This window comes from Stegodyphus dumicola, chromosome X1 (assembly GCF_044657685.1).
Source record: "Stegodyphus dumicola isolate Sdum_Otavi_A_Nest chromosome X1, ASM4465768v1".
Taxonomy (NCBI): domain Eukaryota; kingdom Metazoa; phylum Arthropoda; class Arachnida; order Araneae; family Eresidae; genus Stegodyphus; species Stegodyphus dumicola.
The window spans coordinates 238,940,818-238,954,154 of record NC_140780.1 but is presented as its reverse complement, the minus strand read 5'-3'; the positions used below and the strand labels follow the sequence as shown (position 1 = coordinate 238,954,154).

At 34.4% G+C, this 13,337-nt stretch overlaps 1 protein-coding gene across 1 annotated transcript in view; it reads right to left on the bottom strand.

Annotated features, from left to right (window-relative positions):
- The window catches only part of LOC118202861 (sushi, von Willebrand factor type A, EGF and pentraxin domain-containing protein 1-like), a 139,873-nt gene that overhangs the window by 14,321 nt on the left and 112,215 nt on the right, over positions 1-13,337 (bottom strand). Inside the window, exon 26 of the mRNA XM_085807230.1 lies at positions 3,639-3,770. Within this exon, the coding sequence (XP_085663356.1) occupies positions 3,639-3,770 (132 nt within the window). The remainder of the gene's footprint in view (positions 1-3,638; positions 3,771-13,337) is intronic.

Genomic DNA, 13,337 nt, shown 5'->3' with positions numbered 1-13,337 from the left:
TCTTCAAGATGGTTTATTGTGTATAGTCATAATAGCTTTACATAAACTCTACATTAACTTTACTACTAAGAAAGATTTTTTTTTTGGTGACCAGATAAAAGGCCACAAGAAAACAGAGCACATTCAAAATGGCTACAGAAGAAACACGGTTGATATGACTGCCCACATGAAAATACCTGCATGGAAAAAAAAAAAAAACGCTCTCACAGCAAATAGCACAATCAGAAATACTATTATAACAGCGAATTAAAGAAAGATTTCATATAGTTTAGTTGATTTTTGACTATCTTTTATATGTAATTTGAGATCATTACAACTAGAACCTCATATTACTACGATTTGTTTTAATAATCATATGTAAGTATTAAATTACTACTACTAAATATTTCAGAAAAAAAAAAAAAACGATTTTATTTTATGGGTTTTCTTTAAACCCAAATCATTACACCACAGGTTTTCCTATAACGTAGGTAGACTTCAAGGCCTGTCTACTAAGTTTAGTAAATTCTATTGTTCAAATAGAATTTACCAAGCTTAATCAAAGCCCTTAATCAAAAAGTTCCATCCTAACTCACCTTCTCCAGTTTCTTAATCGAAAAAGGGCCTCTCCTTGTAAAAGTTCTGATTACTTGATTGATTTTCAGGTCCAACTCTTGGTGAATAAGTCCTTTGTGATAGAAAAACGCGATTAGCATCATCTCAGTCTTTGATTTCGACATTCGGCACATTTTCACTTATATGGAAGAAAACAGTTCTTTCCACGGTGCACTTTTTCATTTTGGTTTTGGTTCGTACTGTAGACACCAGGTCTCATATCCTGCTATGATACACTTTACGAAATTGTTTCCTGTCTCGCAATAGTCAGAAAATCTTCACAGCAAGCTTTTCTGTCAAAATTCGAGGCACAAATACAGCACAAACTTCCCTCATTTTCCAATTTTTAGTTAAAATTAATCTACAGCTTTCTTTGCTTATTTCAAGTTTGTCTGAAAGTTACTGAATTGTTACAAGTCCATCAGCTTTTACCAAGCAACGACTTTTCTCCACATTTTCCTCATTCCTTAAAGTTGAAGGGCGTACCAATTTGATTCATCTTCAGCGCTTTCGTGCCCACATTTAAAGCAGTTGTACCACTCACACACATGTGTTCTTGGTACATCACCACATACTGTTCGAATCATCACTAACGTTTCGTAGCAGATTTACCTAATTTGTAACAAAATTAAATGTTACAATGCTGCTCCAATTCGAAGCAATTTTTTTGCTACAACGTGTTCTCAGTAAATGAAAACGACTCCGTAATTTCGATATGCAAATGACAAAATGGCCAATTTAAACTCTCTTTAACGAGAGTTGAGAGCCACTCTTTTCAAATATACATTTTTTCTTGCACTTTTTTATTTTATCATTTGGTGCTTTAATTTGTCAGGTTATTTTATACGCGCACCTTATATGCATAATTATCATTAGCTACATAATATTAAAATGGCCTTAGGAAAATTTCTCAGGCATATTTTAACGTTTTTTAATCCTATAATATTGTAGAAGAGGGAATGTAAAATTTACTAACTTATGACTGAAAATTCTGTATTCAACTGGTCAGGGAACAGAACAGCTATTCACATATACTAAACTATTACAAAGCATATTTATCTGCAACCAAGTTACTATTATTGTACAAGTTATACAGGATGTTGGATCTGTAAAAGACACGACACAAAACCTCAAAACTCAGCTCAACCCTAGTCAGATGTTTTATATACTAATAGTCAGATGTTTTATAACAACACCTTTCATGAATGCATTCATATTTATATCAACTGTTTTCACCTTACTATTAAAACAATATTTAGAGCAATCAAAAATGCACTATTCAAAACAGTTACATGATGAAATATCGATTAAATTTCCCCGCGTATTTTTCTCCATAAGCATATATTAGCAGGATGTTTTATCTGCGGCAGCTTTCGACCACATGGGCAACTCTGTAAGCAGCTTTTCGCGAGGGTATCTTTCCCTGTAGGGATTTATGGATATGGAGTTTCTTGTATGAACATTTTTGTCATGAAACCTTGCCTTACAGTTTAGATAATAAATAGATTTTTTTAAATCAAAAGTAATGAAATTTTGCAATATAAAAATCAACTCACTTTTTGTTAATAACACAACCATAAACTGGTTAGGTCTTTATTATATTCCAAAAGCTAATTCAATACTCGCCAACTATCTTAATAGGTAACATAAATTACCAATTACAGTGAGGTTTTCCCCATATACTTCATACGCTGATCCTAGTGACAGCAAAGGATGCATTTATGCTTATCATGGCAAACTGTAAGTTAGGTCTTTTAGCCACAATTTCAAAATGTACACCGAATATATTTCTTTGAAAACTTAGAATTTTAAAAATTTCAACTCAGTTTTAAAAGGAGCACGTTAGTTCAAACGACAAATTTAAATTAAAAGCTGATGAAAAGAACTTTTGTTAGCAAGAGCATTTCAGATATCCTCTTTAAATTTAAATCGAAATATAATCAAAAGAAATTTAACTCTTAATGTGATCATAATTTAATTATAACATTTAACCATAAAAAAAACTGTTGATAAATGCTAGATGCAGATAACCGTCCTTCTCTTATTTTCCAAAGCACAAACTCTAAGTTTGCTTATAAACGCTGCTATGTTGAAAGAAGCAATAAGTAGACAGCAAATATGATGAAATAATTAGGGCTTCGTTGTTATTTGTAAAATGCTTAACGAAAGCTTTTAAATTTGTAATAATACAGATCATTATAAGCTTCATAGTAAATGACAAAGCAAAAAGTTTTTATTATTGACATGTCACTTCAAAAAATATTAAGATGTGAAAACAAGTTTTATTTTCTCAAAGTGGTCTCTTTTCGAACCTAGCAAACCAAGACGTGCTGTTTATTTGAAACAATTAAGCTTACAAGTTTTATTTGAAACAATTTATATCAAAACATAAATATATTGCAAAGGATCATATAAATATTGGCCATTTCTTTCACAAAATATTTCCCTATGCTGATAAAATTAAATTAGATTATTCAAAAAGTGTATAAACAATACTTTTTCCAGACATGAGAGTATGAAATATGAGATATTTCAGTAGTAACTGCCTGCGTGTTACTTACAGAAATATATTTTTCTTTTTAGAAAATTTCATTTATGTTTCTTATGGTTATATCTGCTTATTTTAAAATCATGATACTAAAATTATATGAAAGTAACTTAAAATACATAAAAAACTATTTTTCATACCTCTTTGTTTTAGCATCTAAAATATAGCATTTTATATTTTAAATAAAATACAACACTGTAACTGCAATGAATCGGGAATTAATTTTTACCAATATTATTAATAGTTATGAACATTAACAAGAGACATCATTTTAGGAAATGAAAGTAAGGCTGAAGACTTAAAGTGAAGAAAGGTGAAAAAGAAAGGGACAGGAAAAATATGTTTGGTGTCAGTGAAACTAAATAAGCTTTGAAAATTCAGTAAATTCGATCTCGAACAAAATACTAAAAAAGATATTTACATTCAGTACTCAGATTTAATTGAAAACACAAGGAGACAAAAATATGCCATATGCAATTCATGAAACGAGTTTTACCATATTCGCAATATTTTCCTTGAAATCCCGAGGTACAGTTGCAGAAAAAATCTTCACCATTGAATATACATGACTGGTTGTGGACACAAGGATTCGGATTGCATGTTGAAACTATATGGCTGCAAACGCTATCTGAAAACACAAAAATCAGTTTATAAAAAGACAGTTTCTCTTAACAGAACCTTTCCATTTTAAAATTACAGTTAGCCAGAGTTGCATCTTTTTCATGAGAAAAGAAATGTTGGGCAAGGTAGCAAAGCTATTCTATCAAGTTAAAAGCGTACGTTTATATCTAAAATACAAGACCAACTTCAGATTTCATATTTCAAAATTTACTCCCAAAAATTTAGAAATAAATAAGTGAGTTGTTTGCAAGTTATAGAGACGCAAAATGAAAACTGACTATCCTGAGTTTATAAACTGTTTGTAATCTTCATTTCATATCTTTATTAAATATCCTTGAAAATATTTAAAATAACCATGGAAAAGTTAATAAATAAATAAATATTACCTGTTTAAATAAAATATACTTCATTCGAAATGGTATTCATTTAAAATGCTAATTTTTAATCCTACAGAAATGAAGAATTAACACACTTCAATGAATAGTTTTTAGTTAAAGTTTATATAAATTTACTGAATAGTGGGAGAGCGGACGTGATCGAAAATAAGATATAAAACAGAATCAAATCAACTTTTAATCGAAAATAAGGGGTACGATAGAATTAAATCAATTTCGATTTGTTTCTCTAAATGAGTTCAGATCTAGGAACCTTAAAATAGTATTATTGACGCTGAAAGAAATAATGCAGTGGTGGAAGATAAAGTAAGTTTATGCTATCAGAAACAGTATCCTCACAGACTTTTGGCATTCAACTAAAGCTTATTTATATATATTTAGGTACATTTAACAGGTCTATTAATATAATATGTTATTAATGCCTTTTCATTCATCTGGTTGCAATTATATCAGGATATTATACCCTGAAATAATATATAATTCATCAGGCAAAATCTAAACGATTTAATAAAATGAAATTTTCTCAGCAAAATTCGAAGTACTATAATAAACTGAATTATAGTTAATAACCTAATAAAGATGAAATTATTTTAACAGAAATGGGTTATATCACGCAGTTTTGTATCTTATGCAACATGAAAGAAAAACTATTCAATAACCCTAGACAAGGCAAATTTTATAAATAATTTTATTGGAAAAATTTAAGAAAAGTTTTTTAAGTATACCCTAAACATAACATACTTTATACGATAGTTTTATTAGAAAAACACAATTTTAATAGAAACGGTTATGTCGACGCAGGAACATAAAAAATGTGCATTGCCCCACTGGGATTCGAAATCCGGATTTCCCGATTACGCATCGAACGTGCTACTATCCAGTTACATACAGATGGCACGGGGAAAGAAGGGAGAACCTTATATAGTCCCTCTTTAAAAGGGAGAAAGAGGATGACGGGGCCCAATCGCCAAATCGAAGGTCCATTAGGTATTAATCCAGTAGGACCGGTGGTGTACTTCCCTACAACTTTCTTATTGAGCACTTTCATTAACATGTAATCTGCTCCTTGATGAATATGTGTTCAGTTCAATCTTGTTCTTGATTTTGTTAGATGGCATACATGTATGAGTTTCAAAATCGTAAAAACAACCTTGTATTTATCGTAAGTATAAGTTCAATATACTTACGCTAAATACAAGGTTGTTTTACGATTTTTGATTGTCACATTAGCGTGTTTCTCTTCTAGTCCATGTATGAGTTTTCTCTCCGAGATGATTAATCTCACCATATTTGTGATTCTGTAGCTATTCGCTTGCAATTTATACAATAATTATAATTGTTGGTTTTAGTGATGCAATATTAGCTGCTTGCCTGTTACAATATTAGTTATTGTTATATTTGATGTTTTATAGGCACAATACTAACTTCTGATAATTACAATATTAGCTGTTATTATTCTAATTGATGGCCTTATTTTATTACATGTTATATTCTCTGCTGAATAGCTTAGAGATAATTCAGGTTAAAATAAAAGAAAAAAAAAAGACTCTAGGAATTTTTAAAGGCAACAGGATAACCAGAGAAAAAGATAAAGCTTTTTAAGACGAAAAATCAAATTCATGTCAGCCTCATGTTGCTAAATGCTACTCACGAAACAAATATTTATAGCAAAATCAAGATCAAAAGAAGAAAACTTCCTTATTTCGTCAATTTACAGTAAGAAGTAAGAAAATTAATCATCGATCTATCAACAAATAAACAGCAGTTTATTCAAAAAAAGTTCTGCCGCACAATTCCAGGAACAGCTTGAAAGAATATGTGCGAAAAGTTTAGCATGTAAGAGATTTAATAATTCTAAACGAATTATTAAATCTTTTACATGCTAAACTTTTAATAATTATTAAACTTTTAATAATTCTAAACGAATTATTGAATATGGATGACAATTTCATATTCTTGTTGTTGGGTGACTGAAAAGAAAACAAAAATATGGCATTTTAGAGGAAAAAAGAAGAGGTCAAATTTTCTTTTGTGATTGGGACCTTAAAAATCAACCAAAGCTTTTCTGTTCATCTACTAAAGTACATTAATACTGATATAAAAAGTAACAAATATATATTGGAATTTCTTTCATGAAAAATGAGTTTCTCTAAGGAGGGATACATTGAAAATTTCTAAAATCACGTTTTTATGATACAAGCATTTTACAGGATGGGTAAGAAATGAATCAACCACAATTGCCAAACTGCCTGGATTTAATAAAAATGTAAAACTGAATTTAACTTGAAATAGTGATCACTGAGACCACACTATAGTCAGTGCTTAATTTTTAAAATTAGAAGAGCTTACAGGAGAAAAGAATAAAAATAAATAAATAAAATAATAAATAATTAGTAACTGAAATTAAATAAAATGAAAAGCGAGAAACAAAAAACTAATATACTAATCTAATTAATGGCAAATAATTAAATAATTAAACAAAATGCAGGACCTCATTTTGTTTAGGGTCTCATCTGGAATTCCAGTTTTACTCAAAAACTGAAAAGCTAGAAGCTGGATTTGACTCGCGCGCAGTTTAAGCACTGAGCACGATGGTAGCTGTAAGAGCGATTTACGATGAAAGAATATGTGCCGTTATTCAGTTTATGATTGCTAAGGACTAAAAAGGGGTAAATTTGTTTTATGAGTGTAGATTTTTAGTGTTACAGTAGCACATTTCTCGATAATGGGGTAAAGAAGTTTTATTTTATAGAATATTGAGTTTTATTTTGCAGATTAATAATTATTTTTTAATAAACATAACTTGGGACGAAGGATCATATAAAGTTAGATTACGTAAATTTCACAAAATATATTTTCAGAATTTAAAAATGCCAAAACAAGAATATTTCTGTCACTTAAAAGCTCTTTGCAAGTGGAAGTATATATCTACGACCAATGGCTACGAAAACAAAAGCCGCATAAGAACTTTTACGGTCAAGGTGGATATTCATACATATATATACAGGGTGCTCAAAAAGTATCTGGCAGAATTTTAAAGGATGGTAGAGGGGATCAAAATAAGCATTTTTTAACGTAGAATGTATATCCAGAAATGATATTCAGGATGCTATAGGCAGTTCAAAGCAGAATCTGATTCCAGCATGGTGGTACTCCCGCACATTTTAGTACTGATATCAGGAATCACCAGGATGCCACATAGACAAATCGCTGATCTGGTCGAGGTAGACGTATTTGCTGGCCCCCATGAGCACGAGATTTTACACGTTTCAATATCTTCTTGTATGAACATTTGAAAAACACCGTGTACGATACTTTCATTGACTCCGAACAAGATTTCATTTTCAGACTGATTGCTGGTGCTGGAGATGTTACACACATATCTGATATCTTTGAAAGCATACGACATCCATGCGCCGATGAAGCAAAGGGTGTGGTCGTGTTGATGGTTACTCATTTGAGCGTCAGTTATAAAACAGCACTTATTAAACAGTTTGTTAAATTTCCTTTGTCCTGTCTTTCTTCGTCACTAGCGCTTAAATACTTCATTTCCGGACACATAGTCTGCGAGAAAAATGCTTATTTTTGTCTTCTTTACTTCCCTTTAAAATTTTGCCAATTATTTTCCGAACATCCTGTATAATTTCAAAAAGCATATAAATGAAATAAAAATATTCATGTGTATATCTGTGTTTATATTTATACTGTGAAATTTCAGAGATATAAATTACGTATAGAGACCTTAGCCCCCCCTAAAAAAAGTAATATCACTAGCAAGAATGTTTTGAATGTATTTTTGCGATATGTTATGGGCAAGTTTGCTTAGACGTTATGGGCAAGAAGCTTCACCTTGTATAGATCTGAAATTACTTTTATTTCTAGAATTCTCCCATGCAGTGCATTTCTGAAAGTAGGAAATGCGAAGTTTCTGAAATCAGGGAAATCTTGTAAATTCCATTCGAGAAATCTTAGATTAGAAGATTATTCTTGTACCACCACTAATTTTTTCCAAATCATTTAAATCATTATTTATTTTAAAGCAATGCAAGTAGTTATAAGGTTTCCAAACGGAAAAAACACTGAAATGCACATAAAAAATATTGAAATATTATGAACAGTTAATATTCAATATATGTATATAATCCTCCAATGCAGTAATGGCCAATTAAAAGTGACCGCGGGCCACTAAATCATAAAGATTATAGTGCGCAGAACACACGGAAAATGAAGGTGGAAAGAAACAAGTGAGAGCATCATTAATCCGAAAAATTGAGGAAAAGTTTACACAATATAGTTCTTAAAAATCTTTTGCATTATAAAAGAAATACTGATTGAATCGAGCAAAATATTTCGCTTAAAATTACACTTAAAAGAGGTTAGGTTATTTAATTACGGAAAAGCCTCCAGGGATATCTGCCTAAGGGAAGGGATGCCTTCGTGGAGGACTTTCTAAGGTAAACTGGCTCGTATGCACGTTACGCATGGGGAAAACCACGAAAACACCCCTGCAGCCACCCCGTTCGCGGGATTCGAACCTCGCACCGAACTACCAGTGTTCAGCGACTTTACCGCTCGGCCGCTGGTGGGCCGCATAAAAGAGGAAGCGGTAATTAATACATGTAACAATAAAAGCAAGACGTATAAAATCTATTTTTGCGACATGTTACGGGGAAAACTAGCAGCCACTTTATGACTTACAAGTTATTTAAATGCTTTTATTTTTGAGAAGTATCATATGGACTGGAACTTAATTCATCTGAATTAATTCTTCACAGTTTTTTTTTTTTCTTTTTTGCTGCCTTCACTAAATTTTCGTTTATTATATTTGCATTTAAAAGTTAAAAGAAAAGCATAGGAAATTTTGCTGTTTAGTTCAATGTCTCTTTTAAACATTTCACAATTATTATTATTGTTGAGAATTTGGTATTTAAAAAGCTAATGTTAGTTCAATTATAAATTAAATGGTTTTATTTCTCGCGCAGTGCAGCGCGTGACGAATATTAAAAGAAAGCTAAGCCGGAAAATTGAAAATACAAGAGCGCGTGCATTAAATAAATAAATATCTCTTTTTGATTTCGAGAAAGTACTAGAAAATTCTAGCGCGTGATTTTAAAAATCTTATAAAAGGAGGAAAACCTCTCAGTTCGTAGTAGTAGTTGCCTAGTTTGTTGTTGGTTAGAAAACTGCTCTTGTTGATTGTAGCGAATTCGCGGATTAGCTTTCTTTAGCTGTGTTGAATTAAGTTCTTTTGAACGTTTGAGTAGTTAAAAGATAACTACTGTGAGATTTTGTAATACTGCATGAATATTTGAGGAAATTTAAGCATATTTATTGTGATAATAATAAATTTTTGTTCATTTTTTATCGGACTTGTGCATTCATTTCAAACAAACCCGTACACACGGAACAATTTTTGGTGTCAGGAGTGGGGTTTTGAATGCCAATTACAAGAGCGATGGAAGAACAATTCAGGCAAATGATGACTGCATTTGCTGCTTTCAAAGAAAAGATGCAAGGGGCCGTCAACTCCGTTGAGGAAGAAATGAAATTGGGCCAGGAATCCGTTAAGGAAGAAATGAAATTGAGTCAAGATGCAGTCAAAGAAAAGATTGAAGCAGGTCAAGAGAAGATTGAAGCAGGACAGGAAGAGATGATGTGGTGTGGTGTGGTGTATTTAATTATGGCAAAACACACTAGGGTTATCTGCCTAAGGGGAGGGATGCCTTCGTGGAGGAGGAGGACTTTCTAAGGGAAACTGGCTCGTATACACGCTACACATGAGGAAAACCACGAAAACACCCATGCAGCCACCCCGTTCGCGGGATTCGAACCTCGCACCGAACTACCAGTGTTCAGCGACTTTACCGCTCGGCCGCTGGTGGGCCGCATAAAAGAGGAAGCGGTAATTAATACATGTAACAATAAAAGCAAGACGTATAAAATCTATTTTTGCGACATGTTACGGGGAAAACTAGCAGCCACTTTATGACTTACAAGTTATTTAAATGCTTTTATTTTTGAGAAGTATCATATGGACTGGAACTTAATTCATCTGAATTAATTCTTCACAGTTTTTTTTTTTCTTTTTTGCTGCCTTCACTAAATTTTCGTTTATTATATTTGCATTTAAAAGTTAAAAGAAAAGCATAGGAAATTTTGCTGTTTAGTTCAATGTCTCTTTTAAACATTTCACAATTATTATTATTGTTGAGAATTTGGTATTTAAAAAGCTAATGTTAGTTCAATTATAAATTAAATGGTTTTATTTCTCGCGCAGTGCAGCGCGTGACGAATATTAAAAGAAAGCTAAGCCGGAAAATTGAAAATACAAGAGCGCGTGCATTAAATAAATAAATATCTCTTTTTGATTTCGAGAAAGTACTAGAAAATTCTAGCGCGTGATTTTAAAAATCTTATAAAAGGAGGAAAACCTCTCAGTTCGTAGTAGTAGTTGCCTAGTTTGTTGTTGGTTAGAAAACTGCTCTTGTTGATTGTAGCGAATTCGCGGATTAGCTTTCTTTAGCTGTGTTGAATTAAGTTCTTTTGAACGTTTGAGTAGTTAAAAGATAACTACTGTGAGATTTTGTAATACTGCATGAATATTTGAGGAAATTTAAGCATATTTATTGTGATAATAATAAATTTTTGTTCATTTTTTATCGGACTTGTGCATTCATTTCAAACAAACCCGTACACACGGAACAATTTTTGGTGTCAGGAGTGGGGTTTTGAATGCCAATTACAAGAGCGATGGAAGAACAATTCAGGCAAATGATGACTGCATTTGCTGCTTTCAAAGAAAAGATGCAAGGGGCCGTCAACTCCGTTGAGGAAGAAATGAAATTGGGCCAGGAATCCGTTAAGGAAGAAATGAAATTGAGTCAAGATGCAGTCAAAGAAAAGATTGAAGCAGGTCAAGAGAAGATTGAAGCAGGACAGGAAGAGATGATGTGGTGTGGTGTGGTGTATTTAATTATGGCAAAACACACTAGGGTTATCTGCCTAAGGGGAGGGATGCCTTCGTGGAGGAGGAGGACTTTCTAAGGGAAACTGGCTCGTATACACGCTACACATGAGGAAAACCACGAAAACACCCATGCAGCCAGCCCGTTCGTGGGATTCGAACCTCGGACCGAACTACCAGTGTTCAGCGACTTTACCGCTCGGCCGCTGGTGGGCCTCAGGAAGAGATGAAAAGGGAAATTACCTGCATAATAGAAAATAAATTTGAGACTATCGAAGGCAGAATGGACGCGGTTGAAAACAAAGTTGGGCAAATTGAAGAAAACGTTTCTTCTGTCAAACAACAAATAGAACAGAGAGTTTCGGCCGTAGAACAACAAATCGATTATAGTTTCTTCTGTGAAAGAGCAAATAGAAGACAGAGTTTTGGACGTGGAACAACGAATAGGTTACACAGTTTATTCGGTCAAAGAAGAAATAGAAGGAAGAGTTTGTTCCGTTAATCAACAAATTGATGAGAGAATGTCTGCAGTTGCCAAAGAAATTGATACTTTAAAGAAGATCGTAGCGACGGCAAGAAGCAATTCTGAGGGTTTTAAATTCTTACTGATGCCTGCTCGTCCATCTCTGAAGCTATCCACATATGATGGGAAGACATCCTGGCAGGTGTATAGACACAATTTTCTATCTTTGCGGATGCGAATGGATGGGATTCCCAAGCTAAGGCCTGTCATCTCGCCGCTTCTCTACGAGCAGACGCAGCGGATATGCTGCAGACGCTTTCCCGAAAAACCAAAGACTTGACTTCGAAGCTCTATCCGGCGCATTGGGGGCCCACCAGCGGCCGAGCGGTAAAGTCGCTGAACACTGGTAGTTCGGTCCGAGGTTCGAATCCCGCGAACGGGCTGGCTGCATGGGCGTTTTCGTGGTTTTCCCCATGCGTAACGTGTATACGAGCCAGATTCCCTTAGAAAGTCCTCCACGAAGGCATCCCTCCCCTTAGGCAGATAGCCCTAGTGTGCTTTGCCATAATTAAATACACCGGCGCATTGGAGCTGCGCTTTGGCGAGAAATGTTTAAAAGACTACAGCAGGCTTCAACTAAAATCCCGTCAGCAGAAGCACACCGAAACACTTCAGGAGCTCGCCACGGATGTTGAAAGGTTGTCACATCACGCCTTTTCGGAATGCCCGACAGAAACAAGAGAAATCCTGTCGCTGCAATATTTCATCGATGGCATCCGGGATACTGAAATACAGAAAGCTCTGCGAATGGCAGATGTGAAGTACATAAAAAGCGCTCTGTTGTACGCCGTAAAAGTCGAGGCAGCCCAGCAAGCAACTCGTAGAGATCGCTACCCAGTCAGAGCTGTGCGAGTCCACGAGCCAGTGGATCAATTGATGGCTCGTTTAGAGGATTTATCCAGACAAGTCGATGCTTTGATACGGAGTAGCAGTGAGAACAAAGTGGCTGTAAGGTGTTGGAGATGTGGTTCTGAAGGTCACCTACGATGGCATTGCAGAACACCCCAGGGCACGGGTAATAAAACGGTTGAGTTGACAAGACCAGTGAATGCTTTAAGACGGAATAGTGGTAAAAAGAAACCGAACCTAAAGTGCTGGAATTGCGGTGTTGAAGGCCACCTACGAAGGAACTGCAGAACATCCCAGAGCACGGAAAATAAGGCATACGATTTAAACAGACAAATAAATGCCACGGGAAGGAAAAGGACTGACAAGAAACCAAAGTGCTGGAACTGTGGAGCTGAAGGCCACGTACGAAAGAATTGCAGAACACCCCAGGGTACGAAAACTGAAACCATTTCTCAGCAACGACGCAGGAAACAAATTAATGACCATATTAAGGAACGGAGGTTGCCGGATAATGAAAAACCTTGTTTTAAAGCGCTCAAGATTTCTACAGTGAGTGGCAACAGTAACGGACTATCCACCAACGGGCATATCGATGGAGTTCCTTGCAATATGATCATTGACACAGGAGCTAATGTTACCATCATCAGAAAAGATTTAGCTGAACAGTTTAAAGATAAACTTATTTCGACTCCATCCTGTGTTACCCTTCAGACTGCGTATGGTGACAAAATCGAGACAGCTGGGAAGTTAAACCTGAACATCACGTTTGGAAGTGCCGCCTACCATCACGCAGCATATGTGGCGGATATTACAGATCCATGTATACTCAGATTGGACTTTTCA